The sequence below is a fragment of the Synchiropus splendidus genome, chromosome 4 (assembly GCF_027744825.2).
Source record: "Synchiropus splendidus isolate RoL2022-P1 chromosome 4, RoL_Sspl_1.0, whole genome shotgun sequence".
NCBI lineage: Eukaryota > Metazoa > Chordata > Actinopteri > Syngnathiformes > Callionymidae > Synchiropus > Synchiropus splendidus.
Window position 1 is genome coordinate 30367314 of NC_071337.1, and position 22446 is coordinate 30389759.

Here is a 22446-nt window from a genome sequence, read left to right on the forward strand (position 1 = left end):
ACATCCTCGAACCTCTGTGGTTTTCCTCCGTTTACTTGTAATTCTAACATGTCTCTCCTCCAAACCTAACTTTCTCACCCAATTTATCTGCGCGAGCTGTTCCTCTGTATATAAAATAGGGATGAGTTCGTGTTTGTTGTTTAAACAGCGTCGCGGGCGTGTAACATCCTGGTTTAAATACCACAAAATTCCTTGACATATGCAAATGAAACGAACTGTCGAAGTGTTGTGACATCAATTTTAGGAGCCCGTGGTTACTCCAGGTGTGTCTGGTTTTTCTGGTTCAAGATCAAACAGCACAGCGCCGTGTTTCTTTGGAAGAGGACAGTGCATTCAAGCACAATACAGATGTTTGCAAAGCCAGAGCTCACAGATCAGCGCTCAAGCAAGCACGCTTAAAATAAATAGGGAGGAATAATGGGGAGTTTCAGAAAAGACGGTGAATCATTGCAAATACAACAAACGCAAAGAGTTAATTTAATTAATTGCTGACCCGATTCATGATTTATTCATACGAATAAATTATTTCACCGTTATTTACACTAAAACGTCCAACACAACGACTTCAATTTTCAGAGATTAAAAGTGAAATAATCCTGTAAAGCGTCAATTAATTAAAATGTAAATGCAAAATAATCGAGCTTTGAGTTCCAGTTTCTACAACTGACAAATCTGGCGGTTGATTTTCAAGAATAAAATGCGCTCAATTTAAATATTTGGCTGATCGTGCGTTAAATCAGAATTCTTTGGCGCCACCATGTGGACATAAGTGGAATATCATGTACAATGAACCTACGAAACACAAACACACCAGAAAAATAAACTTCTTAGCAAAAAGATAATTAGACTAAAGGGTAACACAGTGACCAAAAATGTTCAGTATTTGGTATTTCAATTTTCTTTGTATGGTTATTTGTGTGTTTCATGGGGTCACTAGTGCAACATTTCACTCCCATATAGAAGAAATTGATCATATAAGTTTGTCATGTCATTATGTAAAACATTTATTTATGCCTTGAAAATTATGATTAAATCATTAAAATGCATGATTCATGCAAGCTCTGGTTATTATTGTAGCCGTTATTACTGTTTGTATTATATTTTGAATAAATGAATGAATAAATAAAACAGTTTTGCCAAGCCTACAATCCAATAGCCTTAGTACTTGACAAAGAGTATTTACGCTGGATTTTCACAGAAAAAAAGCAGGTTCATGTTACTTTCTTGGTAGTCAAGATACAATATTTTATTCACACTATTAGAACCTTTCTTTAACTACTGTTTAGTAAGGAAAGAGCACTCACGACAACCATGAAGTACTGTGTTTAAAACTTGGATTACTACATCACAATAACATGAATCAAGCATAATTCAACAAGTTTAATATCCAACGACCTTCACTAAAACTGGAGTTACACATCTAGGTAACCACTATTTCAGTGTATTACAGTTTAACAAGTATGAAGACAGTTCTCTTGCCTTCAAAGAACCTGTCTGAGGTTTCATCCACCCATATGCAGCCCTGTCATCAGAAAAGGAATGCCCATCACCTGTTTAACACTTGCAATTCAGCCCTTCAGTTTATAGTGCATTTCAAAAACTGATTCCCCTCAAGTACTCATGATAAATTTGAAATATTTGCTGGACAAACACACAAACTGCAATTAATGGACAAGTTAAAGCATGATCTTTTTAAACTGCATAACAATTTATTGAAGCAGTACAGCGACCGTTATCAATATCTTCTTCCACACAGATGTTCAGCCTTGCCTCTGCTTGTGCCTTGGATTGGTCTTGCAGAAGACAAACAGGTGTCCTCTCCTTCGGACAAAGAAACAGTCTTTGCAGCGTCTCCTCAGGGCAGTCTTCGTCTTCATCCCGGCTGATGGCGTGACGCAGTAAATATGTTGACACTGTCCTAATAAAGAAGGTCCGTGCTGGGCAAGCGATTCAGCTGATGTGTTCTGGAGCGCTCCAACTCTGGTTGAAGTCAGCAATGTGTGAGAGGCTGCAGAGAGGCGGTGAAGGCACCTGAAAGCACTCGTGGTGGGTGATGAGGTCAAAGTCAGCCAGGTCACCTGGCGAGTCAGGCGGGCCGCCACTTGCCTAAACAGGGAGGATGCCATGCCTTAAAATCTGGAGGGGAAAAAACAGTACCAAGAAATAAGCAACAGTTGTGAAAATGTGAACATAAATACATTGCATTCAAAGTACCTTGAGATGACGGCAAACACCACACCACGACAGTGTAACACTTAATATGGCTTTAATGAAAGCTGAATATTAGTCATGTAAAATTTTCTTCATTTGAAAACTTCACTGAATTATGCGAATGGCACATAATGATAATTTATTTTAAATGACAAAAATATGTGTTTAGATGCATATAATTTGTTTTGGATTCACATTGATCAGATCACTCAATGTTAGTAAATGCAGTCTATAGGCCTTGTTGCGATTCTTGTATACAATCTTACGAGTTCCGACGGAAACACAGGTCAGACGGTTTCATACTCTGACAAGAACGCTGAACGCACACTTGAACCTTAAACCAATGCACAAACTGAAATGGAAAAGAATAGTGTTTCTCTCTGCGTCGGCTGAGAAAAACGGGAAATTGGCATTTGTCACAGTGTTATATGTTATTGGTGCCAGAGAGCGAATTTACTCAAGGTTTGACTTGTCAAGTACAATGACTTAGACGCGCGAGAAAATAAGGTTCGCATGTGTAACAGTGGCTCTAGTCTCGCTATGAAGACTCAAGGAGAAAAGCGTGACCTGCCAGCACGGCGGGAGATAAACCATAACTATTATTGTGGTCTCCTCGGCGAAACAGATGCGTTACGCACACCGACTGACAAAAAAGGAAACAATCATGGCAAATATGAGACATTTAATAAGTAATTTACCCAACTATTCTCCTCAAACCAACACGGTGATGCAGCTCCGTCGCTTCAACAACCAACAGCTTCCGGTTCGAGCTCTTCAGATCCTGGATTTTGACTGCCAGGTACACATTTTTCGCTTTAGCTTTGTTAAAGCATGTTTTGTGCTCTTGTTAGTAAATTAATAATGCAGACAAACAGAAAGAAATGAAAATATAAACTGAGAACGAGTAAAAATAGGCAGGGGTGTTGCGCGTATTGTTAAAAAATAGCCTGACAAGCTAAAACCTGGGCATAGTCATTCGCAATGCAACTTGGGAGGACAAATTGTAAACATGGCGGCCGCTGTGGGCAGAATGTTGTCCTTCAGTAGGAGAGCGATTCTTGCCCCTCTGAAATTCACTGCTGTTCCAGTTCACCACTACAGCTTGCAAGTGTCCAGTACCGGTGAAGTTATCACACACACAGGCCAAGTGAGTTGTCACATTTGTGCTTTTTGGCATCAGCGGCCACATCGCTCTCTGCAATTCGCTACCCTTGTTAGCATTTTGACATTGCAGCTGACAGCTTCTGTGGGCAAATGCTTTTATGAACTGGACATTCTCGTCCTGTAAACTAATGATCTGTTGCGTTTAATGCGTGCTTTCTTAGGTGTTTGACGAGAAGGATCCAAGGAGGGCCAGATTCGTGGGGAAACAGAAAGAGGTAAGAGAGAGTCGGTATTGAACACCATGCGTAAATGGACGCAATAAGTATCATAGTCTAATGTGTTGTTTATATGTACGACTGGTTGTTCTATCCAATGCCAAGATACAAATTGAAAATGACTGACCTGATTTACACAAATTTAATAAATACATAAATAATGTATGAAAAAATATGTCCACATGCATCCTAGCACTGAGTGAAAAAAGCAATAAACACTCTACTGTATTTTTCTTTGTGGTTTTGCATCTTTGTGTTTTCAAACGTGCGAACAAACCTCGTTTGTGGTTTTGCGTTACACACAGGTCAACAAAAACTTTGCCATCGAGTTGGTGGCAGAAGAGCCAGTGACAGAACTTCATGCACGAGTTGTGTCCTGTGATGGGGGTGGTGGAGCGCTCGGCCATCCAAAAGTCTACATCAACCTGGTGAGAAACACTGGGGCCTATGTTCGAAATGACAGAATAAATTTGTCTGTGTCAACTCTTTACATGGAAGGAAATCACATCTCATCTGAACTTCATATCTTGCCTCTCTGCTTAGGATAAAGATACAAAAGTGGGAACGTGCGGCTACTGCGGGCTGCAGTTCAAGCAAAAGCACCATCATTGAGAACAACCTTTAACGTCTGCATTTCTGTGTATACATTACTTACTGGCTAAATAAATTTAAACTATCTGACGTTTTGTTTTATTCTTTTTGCTCCGAAAACAATTCATCATTCTGCCGCAGAACACTTCCACCCCACTGCACAATTAAGAATTTACAGGAAGCAAAATGGTCATTTAATTTTCCTCACAAATTAATTCAAATTAATTGTGACGTGTGTGAATTGTGATGAACGAGATGGCGCAGTGCGGAAACTGGACGCTAGAGAGCGACATACACAGCTGGACGTAGCAGTGGTAATTTCCAACGCGGTACAGACTGGAATGTGAACCCACCTAAATACCAGAATATACTTAAAAAAACAACATATGATTAATTTCAGTGAAGCACCTTAAATACTGCCTTAAATAAGTATTCGGATTAGCGTTCCAAAAATAATAAAACCACAACATTTGTTGACTTTTAACCGTAAGTTTATGCATTTGAATGCGTTGTCAAAAAATATTATCGAAGAATTTAACGTATATTTAATTCAGGAAATTCAATAATACAAGACATTTCTTAAAAGTGGGTCAGTATTTGATGTGTAAATGCCATATAAATATATTCAAATGATGAATGCAAACTTAATTAAATAATTATTAATTTAGTTATTTAAAATGGAATTGCCATAATTCCATAGATATAGACCTATGTATAAGCCGCAATTTTACCGATTAAATTGAAATCGTAGAATGATGATTGATGATAAAGCGAGTACTCGCAGCCACCAGGTGTCGTTAATCTCATTCAAATTGTTGCACGCTGTTAACGACCACTAAAAGTACAGCTGAGAACGGACCTAACCAAACACTACGCAGAAAATGGCTTTAACTCTTGACTTGATGAGCAAATGTCCTCCCCGCGGCTGCATGAGGTGGGTATTTGGACTCAGCTCACAAAGCAATGTCAGGAGCTGCCCAGCTTCAGAGCAGCAGCGGTGAGGCGCTGTGAGCGCACAGCAATACAACAGGAGTGGTTGATGTGCACGGTGCGCTTGGGCGTCGCTCAAGGAATCCCCCGGATGATTTGAGCGCCTGACCAGAAGGGAGGAAACCACTGGACAGATAAATAATAAGAAACACTTAGAGAACCTCAGTGTTCTTTAAAAACCTCCAGAACATCAGCGGGCATGATGAGACCCAGCAGCGCTGAACAATCCATGTTTGAAGAAGATCATATATATATTTCATCAGGCATATTCTCCATGGACCCCTGCATTCCAAATTGGCCCTGCACTTGGCTCTGGCTGCAGACAGAACTAGCCTGTTCTGTCCCGGCTGATCCAGCCAGTGGAACAGCATTTTCCACCCCATGGATCTCAGGTCAGGGAAGAGAAGTCAGCCTGATATAATTGGCCCTGGTGACATCTACAACCGCTGCAGTACTTAACCTCATCTGGAGTCGGGTGACTGTAGGGGGATACGGAACTGAGGCCAGGTTGGGTGGGCGACCCAGGCTGGTCGCTCTTGCGGCTGGTGGATGCAGAGTGGTTCAGCAGCGTTTGGTTGATGGGTTGGAGGCGGCGCCGGGGGCAAAGTCTTCAGATGAAACTGAGCATGTGAACTGTGCTGAATGTTTGAGCTGGATTTAACTATTCTTTTGAAATATTGATCAGCTTTAAATGCATCTGCCAGCGTAGTTGTCTTTCAGCGCATCAGATGTGGTCAGTGTTTCTGAGAAAGAAGAAGAAGTCACTCCTCCATCAGGGCTGTTTTTATTTGAGCATCAACAATGACAGAATAAATAGATTTGTCCGCAATGATGCCAAGCTTTTTGTAATAGCAATGTAATGTCAGAGGTAGCGCGATTAACATGGAATGCTTTTTTAACATGGATGAACATGCTATTTATGGTTTCAAACTCAATGTTAGGATTGTTGTTGCTGGGGGTGAACTGCGATGGACAGAGGGACATGCAGCCTCCATGTTGTTTTCAGAGCAAAATATATTCATTTTTGACTGTAGTGAAAGTTGCCATTGGTAAAGCTGGACATGAACCGTCATCTTTTTAGTTTGCTGCCACTCACGCCATGGCAAGCTCTCCGTCTATGTGCTCGTAATGTACCATCACTTGAAATTCGTATCCAACAGTTGAAGCCAGGAAAAACTTCTTGCGTTGGTTCTTTGAACCTTTTTAGGGGCCACCTCTTGGAGGAATTCGACTCACAGCTACCTTTAAGAAACACAACCTATTCACACTTACTCTAGGACCATTTGGTTTGAGTGATAAGAAATGAATACATTTATGTCACTCAGTGAGAGAGAGTAACTACTCTAACACTATAATATAAAAACTGCCTGCTCAATTGATGGCCTTTTTGTATTTGTGTGACCAATATACAGTGGTGGAACAAGCAGTTCAACTGTGTGTCATCGAAATTCATGAGAGATATTGATGTTTGAACTTCAGTGTTCATTCTGATTCACAGTATACCTCAGGATGCTGGACTACGCTAAACCATCTTACATCTAACAGGCTTTGTTAGCCTTCTGTTTAAAATGACACCAAACAAGCAAACAGCTTAGTTATACTCAACAAAGGTGGCTGTGAGCGATGCCTCTTAAAGAAGTACTGAATTTGAGCAACACACAATCACATACTGAGAATCACCTGGGCCGTCAAAGGAGTTAAATACCAACCAATTCTTATATCCTTCCCAAAACAATCACTTCCTGGTTTCAAAACATTCTCATGGCTGCTGTAATTGCCAATTAGAAGCCTTCTTGCTGAAAATGTGTCATATTATAGACCTTTAGGCTCATTATGTACGAGCCCACAGCCAATTATCTGAGACTCTCTGTTTGGGAGTCTCTGGAAGCAAAGGCTGATCTGGGAGCAGCCTGTCGTCCTCAAGCCCACTCCGACTGTACCGGGAGGCAAAAATGCGGAACTGACCTTTGGTCATTATCTCAAACTGACTCCACTCAGCTGCACGGTGGAGTGAGGTGACAGAGCTTGTGACCTTTACCACCGAATTAATGACTTGTTCCTGTGCCAGCCGCTCTGGGGGTTACTGCGGGGCGCCAGACACCTCTGGCAACAAGTGACAGTTTTTGGAGGAGAGACTTTGCACTCAGCACTTTGATAGCCCCCGAAAAACCAGAGTGTGTGTGACAAGACGCAAGAGATTTGGAACAGTGCTTAAGTTGAGGCGTGGAAAAGGCATCAGACTAGAGAGTATTTTGAAGTTTCCAGCACTCCGCTGTAGATATGTCTGCTGAGAAATCAAAACCTTGTTTTGATCCGAGGACCTAGAACTTTTCTCTTATTACCACGGCGGATTTTTCTTTTCCTCGAAGTTTCAACAATGCATGTCAAGGCTATTAGTTTTGCAAAATGAGACTTGTGCACTTTGAGAAGCTGAAATGTTCACTATCAATCCTATGTTCAACGCACAGTGGGTTTAAGCACAGAAGAGATGTTACACTGGAGAATAAAAAGCAATTGTCCCTGAGGTTTACCACAAAGATTAAGCTTGACGTCTCTTTGTCACCTGGGACGCCCAGTGTAACAAATTCAGTTTCCACATTATGCACTCATTTAAAAACACAAGCACTTCTCTCTTCAACACTGAGAGATGCACTGCACCTGGAACACAAGAAAGACCTGCCTTATGATACTGGTGGTCAAATATCTCTGAACACTGTCCATGTCTTTCTTCACCAAACCACCAGCAAACTACATCATCCCAGTTTTTGAAAATGAAAATGCTCTGAGCTGTTGATTCACTGACCCAAAAACAAGTAACAAACAAAAATCTTATTAAGTCTGAATTCTGGTACCAGCCGCACTGATTCATTTGCAGCGTTAAAAAGTGAATCTGCAAGTAAGTAAGTACATCTCCTTATCACACAAAGAGAAAGAGGGCGGTGGTGTTAGCCAGACATGTGAAAGTGTGCCACTTAGCTCTAATCGCATCATATGGCCCAGGGAGCGAGCTATCGTGTCAGTCTGGCAGCCGAGTGTCTCGCTTGTGTTTCAGACAGCGGTGACACGACAAAAGGAAGAGAGGGACGGTGGATGACGAGGACACGTGAGGAAACAAATGTAGTTATACTTGTCGACGGAGTAACTTATATAAGAACAGAGCTTGATAATTTTGAAAAATGAATCATCTCTACATCCACAACAGCAATGCTCTTAACTGACAGACATACTGTTAAAAAACATCAAGTCAAATTCATGAAAACTTATTATCAAACACATTCACCAACTCATTCTCAGAAAGCACTATTACTCTCCCATGCACCTTCCTTATCTATCATATGACGTTTACCCCAAGGTTGTGGGATAATAGATGGTACAAACAGATGAATGTAACCAGATAACCAGATCGCTGTAAAAAGTAGGGTATTGGCAGGTATCTTGCGATGTAATGGGTATCCCAATACAGTAGTGGTGATACGGTACATTGCGATATATTGCAATGCTGTGAGTTTAATAATATATTTAATATTTGTTTACAAGATCCATCATTCTAAGGGTGGAAAATCAGACAACAATATTATTATATTGCATGAAAAACAAATTCTCATTTCAGTGCAGTACAGTGGAATGTACAGCTCCCTTAATCAACAAAGAAAATAATAAATAAAAAATAATATAATAGGAAAATATTGATATGATTAAATATCGAGATCCTTCATCATGTGGTATGGGTATATTGTATCGATATTTCTGCAGAAATATCACAATACTTGACCATGCGATAGTGTCTTGATATTTTAAGTTGGTTATATCGATATTTAAGTTGGGCTGTAGGTTAAAATTTTCACACAAGAGTGGCCATTAATGCATTCTTCATATAAACATTTGTTTACTGCAACAACTTAACAAAACAAACACCATCAAGAAGCTCAATGACCTCAGAGGCACTGAAAAGGTTCGAAAACATGCTAAAAGCAGAGCATTGTAAGCATTAAGGGGCACTCCTGCGTTGCTAAAATCTTCCTTACCTTTAGAAAAAATACAGAATGTGTGATTAATTTGTCATTAAACGCAAGTTAACTCAGCCTTAGTGCATTAATTGAGATAAAAAATTGTAACCTATTGACAGCCCAACTTAAATATTGACATAGCCGACTTAAAATATCAAGTAAATATCGCACAAGTATTGTCAAGTATTGTGATATTTCTGCAGAAATATTGGTACAATAAATCAAGTATCGCGATGTTTGATTATATCAATATTTTCTTACACCCCTCCCTTTGAGCTCGCCACTCAAAACTCATACTTTGGTACATGTCACAGTCAATGTGGAGGACCCCCAAAATATTTTCTTGCCCAACAAGAATGGAGTCGAATTTTTGTGAAACGTTTTGGGATTCACACCCATTAGCGGAACTGATGGGTGTAAAATAATTGAAATAAATAATAAAATGGATTAGATGCATTTTTGGTGAATCAAATTAAAATCTAAGCTTTTAACCTACATATCCATGAGAATCATTGATGCCTGTAAGCATGAAGGATGTTTTGTCATCTATCACTCTACATTGTCTCCATTTATTATGTCAATATATTATTATGTCTACAGAAGAACGAGTAAACTAGAGAAATGTGTGGCACTAGACCAGCGTGCATTAAATGATGCTGGGGTCCGTGTTAAGGACCTCTCTGCAGTTTTGAGACCGCCCGAGGTCACCCAGGGGCTGATTCACCATTTGCCCATTGGAAAGCCTCTTGGGATCCAACCTGCTGGAGGCACTTCTTGTTGAGGTCTATGATTACAATACATGTGTGGAGGGGAGCAGCCCGGCACCACAGTTACACTACACCCCAGACCAACCACAAATGTCAGGTACACGTGCCGCATCGACCGTCAGCGTGAAACGCCAGCAACTTTGCAGATCAAAGGCACATTGTTTGGTTCAGGACACAAAGACTTTTAAAGCAGCCACTACACACACAAACCCATACAATTAAAGGGGCCATGACAAGGTTCTGGAACAATGCATATTTTAAGTAGGACATTATATTATGCCGTCAACAAAGGTGGTTCTGTCGAATCTGAAAGTTTAATAAGTGTGAAATTATTTCTAAGAAAATGCAAATTAAGCGCAGTATTGCACTCTGCAAGTTCCCGAGACGCACCTTGATGACACTTGGACTATCCTGTCGCCTGATCTGTGTTTTGTCAATGCAAACATGTATCAGTGAGGGAATGCCAAAACGTTTGATGGCAGCTGGTGTTCTAATTTGGCCAGTGAAGGTGTGAGCCTGTTCTTCTTCCCAAAAGACCTTCATAAGAAACGGGTGGAAATTCAGAACAGAACAGGGGACAGGTGGCAACCTACACCATGACTCTGCAGCAATCATTGCACTGCTGAGAGTTTTGGGGAGTTGAATCCCGAAGATCCATGAGGCTTGAAAGATTGTCACCAACGAACCGGCATCCATGGTCACTGTTACTAACTGGAGTTACTGACAATGCATCCAAGCCAGGCCTGGCTCCCAAGCCACCTGCAACTCTTTGCCCAGGCACTGAAACGGCTGTGGTTTTGGTCAAGTTGCTGTTGAGATGATTGTTTATACAGGAAGTAAGATGAAAAAGTAAGAGTGAAATGGCAAAATTTCAAAATAATGTTTGAATCACGTTTAACTTTGAAACATAAACAATACACATCGCCGTATGTGCACCAAGCCCCTCCATTCAGTGCAGTCGAGAGTCGCGATCCTCAGACTCGGATCGATTTATCATGACTTAGATCCGCCTTTCACTTTGTCATTCCCTAAACTAAACGTATGACATGTGTTTCGCTATCGTGCATCGTTCAGTTCAGTGGAGCATCGTTCAGTGGAGCCAAGAGTCAATATGAGACACTCAGTCTGCAGTGTTGCTCACACACGCAGACAGGAGACGTTATTGGTGGCATGAAACACGTAAAACAGTCAATAAATACAACGATTGGCACGCTCATTTCTATCTGTGCTGCTTGATAGGAGGATCACAGTAAAATATATTAATTTTAAAAATAAATGCACAAGAGAGATATGCCGGACGCGAACCGGCAACCTTGTGACACACATGGATGTACTTTAACTACTATACTGCCGCCACGTCACGTGACTTGCTGTCCAGGTGAGCGTTAGAGCCTTGTCTGCCACACCATACCTACATATATGTAGGACGTGGCGCTTTGTAGCAACACAGTAAAAAAGTGTGTCTCCTAGCCTCTGACTGGTTTGCCATGTCCAGTCTTTATGGTAGCATAAATCTACAGTGTCAAATCTCCTCTGCAAAAGAGTGAGTCCCTTTGTTTATGCTTTAGGTCTTGATAGAAGTGCATGTACAATTTTTTTTTCCCTTGATTTTCCGACTTAAGTGTCACTATTACTGTAACCAGTAAGCCCTCATGCATCAAATATTTACATATTACGTATTGATTTATATATATATATATATATATATATATATATATATTGCAGACCAATGTCCTGCTCTTATCCATCAATGTCAGACCTGTCACCCCCTGACAGGCGGAAGTCATAGGTTCCAGAATGTGGTTCAAATAAGCAGGCTGAACTGAACCTGCTCTTCCTCCTCTAAAAGTATTGACCCGTTGATATACCATTGGTTTCTTTGGTTGATTCACCAGCAGGCGTTGGTGTTTGACCCTGGTACAACACAATCACACTCGTGTGTCACAATGTAATATAGTGTCTATGGCAGTGCTTCTCGGTTATTTTTTATTGCGCCTTCCCAGGAAGAAGGTAACTTCTTCCTTCCCCCCACTCTCCGCCAATTTTGTAAATAGTATCATTTGTCTGTAAAACTATCATAAGTACACCTCTGCATAGCATTGTATCCTTGTTAGCATTAAAGAAAATAAAAAAGAAAGTGATATAGAGCAACTTACAATGAAGAATAACTTTATTAACATTGTTTTTGTCTGTAACAGAATAAACCAAACGTGCATCAATTTACCAGAAATTAAAAAAACACTATATTACACTTTATTCAAGTAGAAAAAAAGGATGTTCTAAGGTCACATGCCCCCTACTGGCATCACTCCAAGCCTGCCCTACTATTTGAGCAGGACTGGTCTATGGTGACAACACACTATTGAAATGTTTTGCATACACCAAATGAAGACACATTTCTTCTTTGGAATTTTGTCTGGGTTGAATCATTGTCATCGACCCTTCAGAGAAGACCAAAAAAACCTGTATAATCCAGCGCTTCGTCACACCAACACAACTACAAGACAACATCGCATGGTCCTACATGTCCACCCAATAAAGATGAAACTGCAATACATTTACATGAATCTTTCAGAATTTGTGAATTTTGTGTGTACATAATCCCCTACTTTGAGCTATGTTTTTCAAAACAGACTTGCCTTAGGCCCTCGCTTCAGAAGTTTGTAGCAGTCTCATTAACACTTATAAACACAACAAAAATAGTTGCATGTTGGTTTCCACACACATTACTTTACACGGCCACCTGCTGCTTCACCACAGTGCCACCATGCTAGACCGTACCACATGATCGAGGCGCAAGTGGCATTATATTCTCATGTAAATGTGAGAGGATGGGGGTCACATTCTGGACATAGGAGCCACAGAGTACCACAAAGCATGGAGAGGTGTGCCATTGTTAAATGAACACCGCGGCAGAGTGTACTTCTCATTTTTATATGAACCTTTTGAAAGTTATTTTTTAATGTTGAGGAGACTTGACCTGCGTGTGGTTGAACTAGTGAGCTTAACTATGATTTGCCATAACCTGTAGGTGGTTAAACTAATAAGAATTTCATTCAACTCATAAATTCATTGCTCTGCTCAAATATCTGTGGGTCACTGGAGTGAAATCAAAAGTGCATTTGGTTTATTCAAACTACAAGTATGTTGTTCCCCATCACTGGCTTTGTTGCATATTTCACTTCCCAGATAGGTTAGTCCAGACCTAGAACACCACCTTGTTGTTCGAGAGGAATACTTTGTCTACACCAGCAACATGACGCAAAAAATACATTCATAAATTATTATTATTTCCTGATGTCAAGAAGAAAATGAAATCTCTTAAAGACACTTCCATTTAGTGTGAGTGAGGAGGAAAACTTAAAAACAGATAAGTCAGATGTCATTATTTATCATCTTTTCCCTTAATTATTCATGAAGCTGGAAGAGAATGAAATTCTCGGTTGGATTCGTCCTGAATTATTTAATCTGAAATGGTTAATTCCATACAAAGCTCGGGAAGATCCCTCCTCTGTTCTGATAAATACTTTATCACTGTTCCTAAATCGAAAACAGAAGAAGAAAAAAAACTTCAGTTTTCTGAAGTTTGCTTCTCTAAATTAATTGAGGAGGCTGGTGTGTTTTTGTGGTTTGACTTTGTTTTTCTTTTGTATCTGTGACTTTGGTTGCTAACTGGGACGCTTTCTGTAATAGCTTTCTGTCCGGTCATACATGTTTCTGTTCGGACCTCTGCTTCATTGAAGTTGTGAGTGCCACCTTCACTTGAGCAGCTTCATGAGGTGGGTCGCTCCTTTCATTTACAGGTGACAATGTCAAAGGCTGTCTAATGAAAGGGGACGCATGGCTGATCGCAGCTATATCTGGAGCTCGGGTGGAAGTGGCATCGATTTAACAATTTAGCAGCAGCCTCCTCTGTGTGTTTCTATTAGTCACGGCTGAATACTATCCACTTCCCCCTCCCAGTCTCAGAAAACAGACACACGCATTTCAGCACACACACACATTTGCAAGGCAGAGGAATTCTCAACTGTTCCTGAACAATTTCCTTCTACTTGAGTGTACAATAACTGGCATATGAACATATACTTAGAGCGAAACTGAATACCAACTCAAAGTACAAATGCTAGCATGAAGAAGGGTGCAAAAGGTGATTGAAGGACGTAGTTTATACTTCGAGTGGCAGAGTCGAGGTGAAGAAGCATAATATAGCCAATAATTAAGACCGGTCTACGAAAGGGTATTATTGTGCATTTTTTCCCTCTTCTGGAGTCGAAATCTCACATCCTTTTAGAACAGCTTTGCCTCAAAATTCAGATGTTTGTAATTTCAATGGTATAGCAAGTTACAGTTCAAAGTAAAATGGGCTCCGTTTTCATTTACCTATATGTATTTGTGTGTGTGTGTGTGTGTGTGTGTGTGTGTGTGTGTGTGTGTGTGTGTGTGTGTGTGTGTGGGCTTGGCCGTGTTTACACTGGCTCGTGAGGAGGATGAAGACTTGGGTTTCAGTTTGGTTCAGAGTCCTGGTTAAGGTGAGCTATGTTTTTGGGAGGGTTAAGTTAAGGGTGAGAGGCTGGAGAAAGCATTATGGCAATGAGAAACCCTCACAATGTCCCCACAATACAAGCCATACAAACATGTCTTGTGTCAACAACACACAGTTTGAACACATGGGACTAAAAGGTTCTGGCTCAGTGGTGGGTGGATTGTCATCATCTGAGTATACACTCAACAAAAATATATATAAACGATGATCCATCCCACCTCACAACATGCGCTACATCAAGATGCTGATCTGACATCATGGTTAGTGCGCAGGTGTGGCTCAGACTGTCCACAATAAAAGGCCACTCTGAAATGTGCAGTTTTGTCTCACAGCAAAATGTCACAGATGTCGCAAGCATTGCAATTGGCTGCTGACAGCAGGAATGTCAACCAGATTTGTTGCTCGTGCATTGAATGTTCATTTCTCCACCATAAGCCGTCTCCAAAGGCATTTCAGAGAATATGGCAGTACATCCAACCGGCCTCACAACCACAGACCATGTGTAACCACACCAGCCCAGGACCTCTACATCCAGCAGGCTCACCTCCAAGATCGTCTGAGATCAGACAGCTGCTGCAACAATTGGTTTGCATAGCCAAACAATTTCTGCACAAACTGTCAGAAACCGTCTCAGGCATGCTCATCATCTTTATCTGGGTCTTAGCCTGACTCCAGATCGTCAGCGTAGCTGACTTGAGTGGGCAAATGCTCACATTAGATGGCACCTGGCCCGTTGGGTATGGAGTGAGATCTCTGCAACCAACTTGAACGAACGTGTTTTGGTTGTTGTACACTCAAGACACGTTTTCTGAGCTCACAATCATCCCGTTGCTCATTCAACATCGCATACACACGCGCTCAACCTCGGGATGCTCTGCGCGCACAACTCCATGTGTACACAAGACTGACACCAAAGTCAGCCAATCACTGAGCTGCCGCTTGAAGTCCTCAGCTCTCATTGGCTGAACCTCTCCACCATTCACAAGACGTTTCAGTGGACGGGGAAGGTGCGTCCTGCTGGAACTACATCCTAAATTAATAAAAAATAGCGCAAGACAGTGGAAACAGCACAACTATTAAGATTATGACTTACCTGAGGCTGTTGTGCGCCGTTTCTAACCATGATGTCACATCAGCACCTTGATGTGGCGCATCTGTGAGGTACTTACTATCACACATTTAGACAGATTTGTGAGAGAAATGGTAACATTGTGTTTCTGGAATGAATTTTAGATCTTTAAGGCCATCCCATGAAAAATGGGAGCAAAAACAAAAGTGTTGCGTTTATATTTGTGTTGAATGTAGTTTGGTCAATTGAAGTTGCCACGTGTGTGTGTGAGAGAGAGAGAAAGAAATGTTAAACACTGGTTTTGTTTTGAATGTAATCAATAAACAGGTGCACAATTTCCTCCCCAAATTCTATCCACCATGATGCTGCAGTGAAGGAATGACACAAAGGAGCACCTGCCTGGACGCTCTTATGTTTTGAGGCTTCTCATTGATTACATAACCTCACACCTTGAACCCCACAGGTGAAGACTGTCAGTGGGGGAGAGCATGTGCACTCATGTTGCCTTCCCTTGTCTTCAGTCGGTACCACTAGTTCCACTCTCCCCATCTCAGCCAGTTATTTTTCATGAATGATAATGATGAAAGAAGATCTATGTTTGCTGCCTGTTTGCAAGCCGTCATCATTGTGGTCTCATCCTGAAATCTAACCATATTGGGGTGTTGTCTGCTGCACTGCCTTTTGTCGATCTAACAGCTTCATCTTTATTTTCAAATGTTTCCAAAACAAGGATGCTTCTCTTTTTTGTTCTTTGTCACAATATATTATTGATCCTTTATTTTTGCCTCCAATGCCTAGAGTCCTTTATTACAGTCATGTAGGTCATGAGGTCATGTTTTTACCTGTCTCTTTGTACGTACGTCTGTCTGCAAAATAACTCGAAAAGTTCATCAGGATCCAGGAATATTGTGAAGGATTTGTTAGTCACTGTTGAGGGAGAACAGCATAGACACAACTCCACACAAAATGTATCATTGCTGGATTGCTAAAGAAGACCGTTGCAGCTTGACAACTTCTGAACTCGGATGTTCCAACACTACTTGAATACAGCAGCGTCCCAAGTGAGCTGCAACCAATGATTTCATTTGAGACCAACAATCCATCAAGAATGCTCTTTAAAATGTAGTACAATAATGTTGGGTGAAATCCCATGATGGGAGGATATGAGCTACTTGTCAGGCTTCTGTGCTCGCTGAGTGTTTTCCTGATGAAATCCTCCAGACATTAGCCTTCAATCAGTTCAACATTACCATAGATAAAGTAAGATTTGAGGATCATCTGCTGAAAGCTGTCGACACTCAACTTGTGCATGTGAAGCAACCAAACACAGACAATACACTTTACACATAATCTTCCAGGATATGATCTTGTGTCCTCGTCATGTGACTTTTTCGTCCTGCTATAGATGATGGGCTGTTGAGGCTTCATGAAACAATACCGTAATGTTCAGAGCTCAGTAGGGGGCGCGCTCAGTTTAAAAATGATGGGAAGTTTCATTTAAATGGCTGTTAATATTGAAAGATTTTTGAGAAGAGAGTGCCATGTAGTGGCTTCTGAAAAGGGGAGCCCTGGTTCACGAAGCTTCATAAGCCCAACAATACCTGCTGCCTTGAAACACCTGACTGGTTTGATAAAACCAGTCAACAATTGAAGGTTTCTCCATTTTCAGGACCACTCCCGAGGCTCCTTATTTTTACAATGATTAAAACAGAAAGCATCTTGTGCAGAAATCTGTGTGTTTTTTTATTCAATATTTGGCGCTACTGTAAGTGGTGTGGCTGTTTGCTTGTTGCTTTTCACCACAGCCAGCAGATTCAAAGACGAGGTTCAACCAGAATCATCAGACACGAGTACCACAATGTCCAGTGTGATTGTGTGCAGTGATGACAGGCAAACATGAACACACCAAACACAAGTGACTGTTGGATCGGAACATAGAAATCTGAGTTCAGAAGTCCAGAAAAAAACCTGGTCGACCACTACAGAGATGATCTGACGAGTTCAAAGTTGTGTTCTTGTGAGTCATTAAAACATTTCCACGACCCTGAGGGTTTGGATTGTTTGAACGGAGGCGAGTGAAAGACTTCGTCCACCCATTCTCGTAGCGTGGTGACCGGTGACTCATGTTGTGCTTCTGCCCTGGTCAGCTCCATGTTCGCGTGATACACAGGAGAGGTGGAGCCTGTGGCAGACAACATGCAGGGCGGATACTCTTCCTGCATCCTGTTGTCCACAGCAGTGTGAGCAATGGACCAGATTTTGGGCTTATTGTCTGTACTTTCTGGGTAGAAGGTTGCGTTTTGGTCGAGGATCGGCGAAGGCTTGCGGCAGTCAGGAGACAACCGCTCCGTGCCTTTCATTAAGTCCACATCAAGACTGGGATGAGAATGCAAGACCTTTGCGCAGATGTCTTCAGTGTGAATTTGAGACTTGGGCTCACAGTCGGAAGCGTCAGACTCCAGTAGATCGAACTCCTCAAGATCGCTCTGCTGGTCTGAACACTGTGGATCTGTGGAGAAGTACACAAAAAATAGAAACATACTTTGACTCGGAAAACAGTTGCCAAGTTTTCATTTTGTTGCTCTAAGTACACAACATTTCTGTATAAACAGCACCTAGGTAGTTTCACTAACTTGAAAAGAACAATCCAAAAACATCAACACCAAACAAAACCCTGAAATCATTCAAAAAATTGACGTTGAAATTTCGATCACTTGAATACCAGATCTCTTATATTTTCTACATGACAAACAATGTCGGAGTGAAAATGTGGTACTCACTGACAAAAGAAAAACCTAAACTTCATGAATGTATTCAAGAAAATGTACTGTATCTGACACAGAAACTTCACGTCTTCTTGAGAAGAGATGTGTAAATGTAATGAGACTGCAATAGAGGAGATTGAAATAAACATTCAGTCATGTCTTGCAATGTAGTTGTTCCCATAGTGTGGCTAGCAAAACATTTGAGACCTGAAAAATGTCTGCAAATACAATACAATACACCAGATGATATACCATCATCTGAAATCCTGCCGCGGTCTCTCTGGAAAGCAGCAAAGATTTAGGCTTCTTTAAAGGTTTATTGTGAAAGTGGTCAAATGTGGTCAAGTGTTAAGTCCCATCTACATCTTCCCCAGCTGGTCTTCAACTTGTTATTTGCAGTGTCTACCAGGATTTTTAATTTGATGTCCATTAGAGCCAACAACATTTGTGTTCACTTACCAGTTCCATCTTTTTCACCCTTCAGTAACTTCTCTGCTTCATCACTGTCTTCATCACACCCGCGGTCGTCTGAGCCTTTGCAAGCCCTTGGAGACCAGGTCACCTTGTTCTCCTTCTTCAACCTCCTGCGAGCATTTGCAAACCAGGTGGACACCTAAAGAAGCAGGTAAAGGGGAGTCAGGAGGTGTCGCAGGCTGGGGCCCAAACATTTTTTAGCCCAACAACAAACCTGGGTGAGAGTCATCCTGGTGATGATAGCAAGCATTATCTTCTCCCCCTTGGTGGGATACGGGTTCTTCTGATGCTCCTGCAACCAGGCCTTTAGGGTGCCGGTAGTCTCTCTTGTGGCATTTTTACGTCGGGAAGCACCGTCGTTCGAGGAGTAGCTGAAGACAAATTGCGATTGATCAGTCAGAGGCAGTTTAACCACTTCTGTCGCCTCTGGAAAACTTTGGAAACACTGGTTTTATGTGAATGGCAGCAACACCAATCGAAGGGAGTGATGGACATAAGTAAAGGCAGTGTTTTAGTTTTCAGTCAACCATGAAAATTGATATCCGGTGACGTAAAAATCGGGAATGGATGAAGGAATTGTAATAATAGAAACAACGCAGGAAGTCAAACTTTAACTGAACAACAGTCTGTTGCTGAGGGATGCCTGAAATATTAGAATATTTATTATTTTTATTAGTATTATATATTATAGTCAGCACAAGCTGCAGTCCATGTAAAGACTTGGCAGACAGGACTTTGCATTATCTTATGTCATGATAAACTGAAGGACCAGGGTCCTGAATGTTGGACTAACCTGCTGTCAATCAAGAGTAAAAGTTTTTTTTTAACATTATATATCATCAGTATTTTGTGAAACTCTCAGTTGGTGACAGGGGTCAGGTGACACAGTTATGCTTTTTGAGCCGGAAGTTATCTTCTTGTACTGCTGCCATTTCAGTGCTCGACTTTCTTTAGTTATCCCTCTCAATTCACGTAAATCATTGTGTTACATATCGCTCTGTTTCCAGTATAAAAATGTATTTAATATAATTATTGATATAGTGAAGGCATTCTGGGCATTTTGGCAAGTAACTTAAACGGCATTGCTCATTGATTTATTTGAATGTATTTTATATTGTAACAATACAATTTTATTCCTTTATTTAAATAGCATCATATAGTTTCTAAATCATTTTATCATCATATACGTATTATTTCCTTTCAGTGTCATTTATTAAGCTACACTGATGTGCTTTGCCGTAATTAGTGCAATACAATTGTTAGACATGAAATATAAACTTTTTAACAGTAACTAACACAAGCTTCTCCAGAGGACTGTCTGATGGATGCAGGTCCCGGGAAGCTCATATCCAGTCCTGTGTGTACATTCAAGTGCCTGCTCAGCTTCTTCATTCTGATCAGAGCACTTACCCATATCTTTCATGGGAGTATTGTCCAAATGCATAGTCATAAGGATAGTAGGTGGAAGATGCAGCTCCAATTTTGGGTTCCAATTGGCCCTTTAAGTGAAGAAATCAAACAATTAACGCAGGATAGCAAAAACAGAAACAGAATCAATGTAAATGCAGATAAATTAGGGAAATTCATTGAACCAGGTAAAGTAAACTAAACAACAACGGTACAGTATAGTTCATTGGCATCAGAAATTACAATTCCAGAACATTGGTCACCAGTGTGTTTTAATCCATCTTCATTTGTCATTTGTTTTGTTGACGGAGTGTTAAAAGGCCAGCTGGTTTAAAGGATTAAAAGGTGGAGTTAGATTTGACTCTAGCGAAATTAGATGATGCGAAGAAGTAAAGGAATAAATATGAATGTGCTCAAATTAAACCTCCGCGTTAATAATCAAAATGTATACATACAGTCAACACACTTTGACTTGGACTATGAGGGACATATGTCAGATATTTTTCAATAAAATTGCACCCTATGAAACGTGAAATATTTTCTAAAATTTGTGGAGAAATTAAAAACCAAAATAATATCCATAGGTTTATCCATATCTGCGCTTTTTCTCAAAATTCAAATGTTGGTACTTTGGAAATAGTTATCAGAGTAAACACATCCTCAATTCTGTATTCTGTACACTTTTGAATACTCTTCTGAATTTCAATAAATGAAAAAAAAATCAAAGCGATTCTTACGTGTTAAATATGTTGTATACTCCTAAAATTGGTTCCTACCTGGTCTTGTAGCTTTTGCATAATACATGGCACATATTAGTTGTACAGTTTAGATTAGAAATACATGTATAATTTTTGATGTTTAATCTAACTAAACAATGTCTGTCTTATCGTCTTGTTCATCATGGAATTGTAGATGAATGTTTGTTTCTTCTTCTTTTGGTTGAAAATTAACTCATCGAAAGAAAGAACTTTCCTTGAATTTGCATGCCATTTTATTTGATTTCATTTTGCTTTTCTTGGACGTTTTGAATTATGTCTTTTCTTGCTTTGAGACAATAATCTGCCAGACATGGAATATCATATGCACGTTCTTACTTAAACATGGATTGTATGTGATCATCCGCCATTGTGAAACTCTATAGGTAGAATGGAGAGCAACTCACTCTGGAATAGAGAGCACCGAAGTCAGCGGAGCAGGGGCTGTAGTAACCTTGACTTTTGTGGCAAGAGCTGCTGTAGATGGCCGCAGGAGGAGCGTGCTGGCTGAGCTGGTGCGCGGGGGAGCGCAGCACCGGGTAAGAAGGAGGGGACGCAGGTTCCAGACAGCTGGCCAGTGTGCCGGACGTCATTAAAAACTTTGAAGAAAGCGGCGATGTTCACTGAAAAGCATTCGCGCTGCGCCAAATTTAGCGGTGAAGAAAGTTGACTTTACCTGTGGTGAGGTGGAGTATCCGAGCTGGGAGTACGCCATGACATCCGAGGAAAAACTCAAATGAAGTCGATCCGAACAGGGACTCAGGTCATCTGATGGCAACCAAAAGCGACATTTACGCGTCGACTTACGCTCAGAAATGCCGGATTTTCCCTCAGCACTACAGTGTATTTCTCAATCAGATATCAATGCTGTCATGGGGTCCAAGTGTTAGATCACACCAAGATGCGCTTTCTGGGTTTTAAGGCGCGCCAGTCTGACGTCAGTCCGGAGGAGATGCGCGCGGCAGCAGCGCTGAAACATGGACGTGAAAAAAAAAAAGAATTCCCTCCCAGTTCCACTCCTTCTTTTATCTACAGATCTACATCCCTCCGGCGTAATGTGATCAATTTGAGCAAATAAACACACTTAGACTCTTGGCCAGAGGGAAGAGGAGAGAAAGGGAGGGGAGGGGGGGCTTCAGGAACGGCGTGTTGACACCACATTGACACCGGATGATTGATGACTACTACCTGATATTAGCATAATCGTTTTGCCCTGTAGTTTATAAAGCTTGTCACCACGGAGAAACCTCCTTGTCATCCACATACTCCAGAATGGGGGGATTTCAGGTCTCCTCCAGGCAATTTAATCAGAAAAGGCTCCCTCGAGTAAGCACATTTACCAACTGAATGGCTTGTCTGAATAAACTCTTATTGGACTCAACTTCATACAACTAACTGCCCAGAGCGCTTGACTGCAGGCCCCCAAGGGTGTTGCAAATAAATTCAGATCATTCTATGATCATTATGCACAGCTTGAGAAACAATGAA

At 41.0% G+C, this 22446-nt stretch overlaps 2 protein-coding genes across 2 annotated transcripts; one reads left to right on the forward strand and one right to left on the reverse strand.

Moving 5' to 3' along the window:
- Positions 1–3204: 3204 nt before the first annotated feature.
- Positions 3205–4265, forward strand: ndufs6 (NADH:ubiquinone oxidoreductase subunit S6). The gene is made up of 4 exons (XM_053863507.1): positions 3205–3358; positions 3537–3590; positions 3896–4018; positions 4134–4265. Exons 1-4 carry the CDS (start codon positions 3221–3223, stop codon positions 4200–4202), a joined length of 384 nt encoding a protein of 127 aa, XP_053719482.1. The 5' UTR covers positions 3205–3220; the 3' UTR covers positions 4203–4265.
- Positions 4266–17329: 13064 nt separating this feature from the next.
- On the reverse strand, positions 17330–21810 carry irx4b (iroquois homeobox 4b). Its single transcript, XM_053863512.1, has 6 exons — positions 21635–21810; positions 21366–21557; positions 20207–20295; positions 19011–19167; positions 18782–18935; positions 17330–18066 (listed from the first exon to the last, which is right to left on the reverse strand). The coding sequence occupies exons 1-6, from the start codon at positions 21671–21673 to the stop codon at positions 17537–17539; spliced, it is 1161 nt and encodes a 386-aa protein (XP_053719487.1). The 5' UTR covers positions 21674–21810; the 3' UTR covers positions 17330–17536.
- Between the last annotated feature and the right edge of the window lie 636 nt (positions 21811–22446).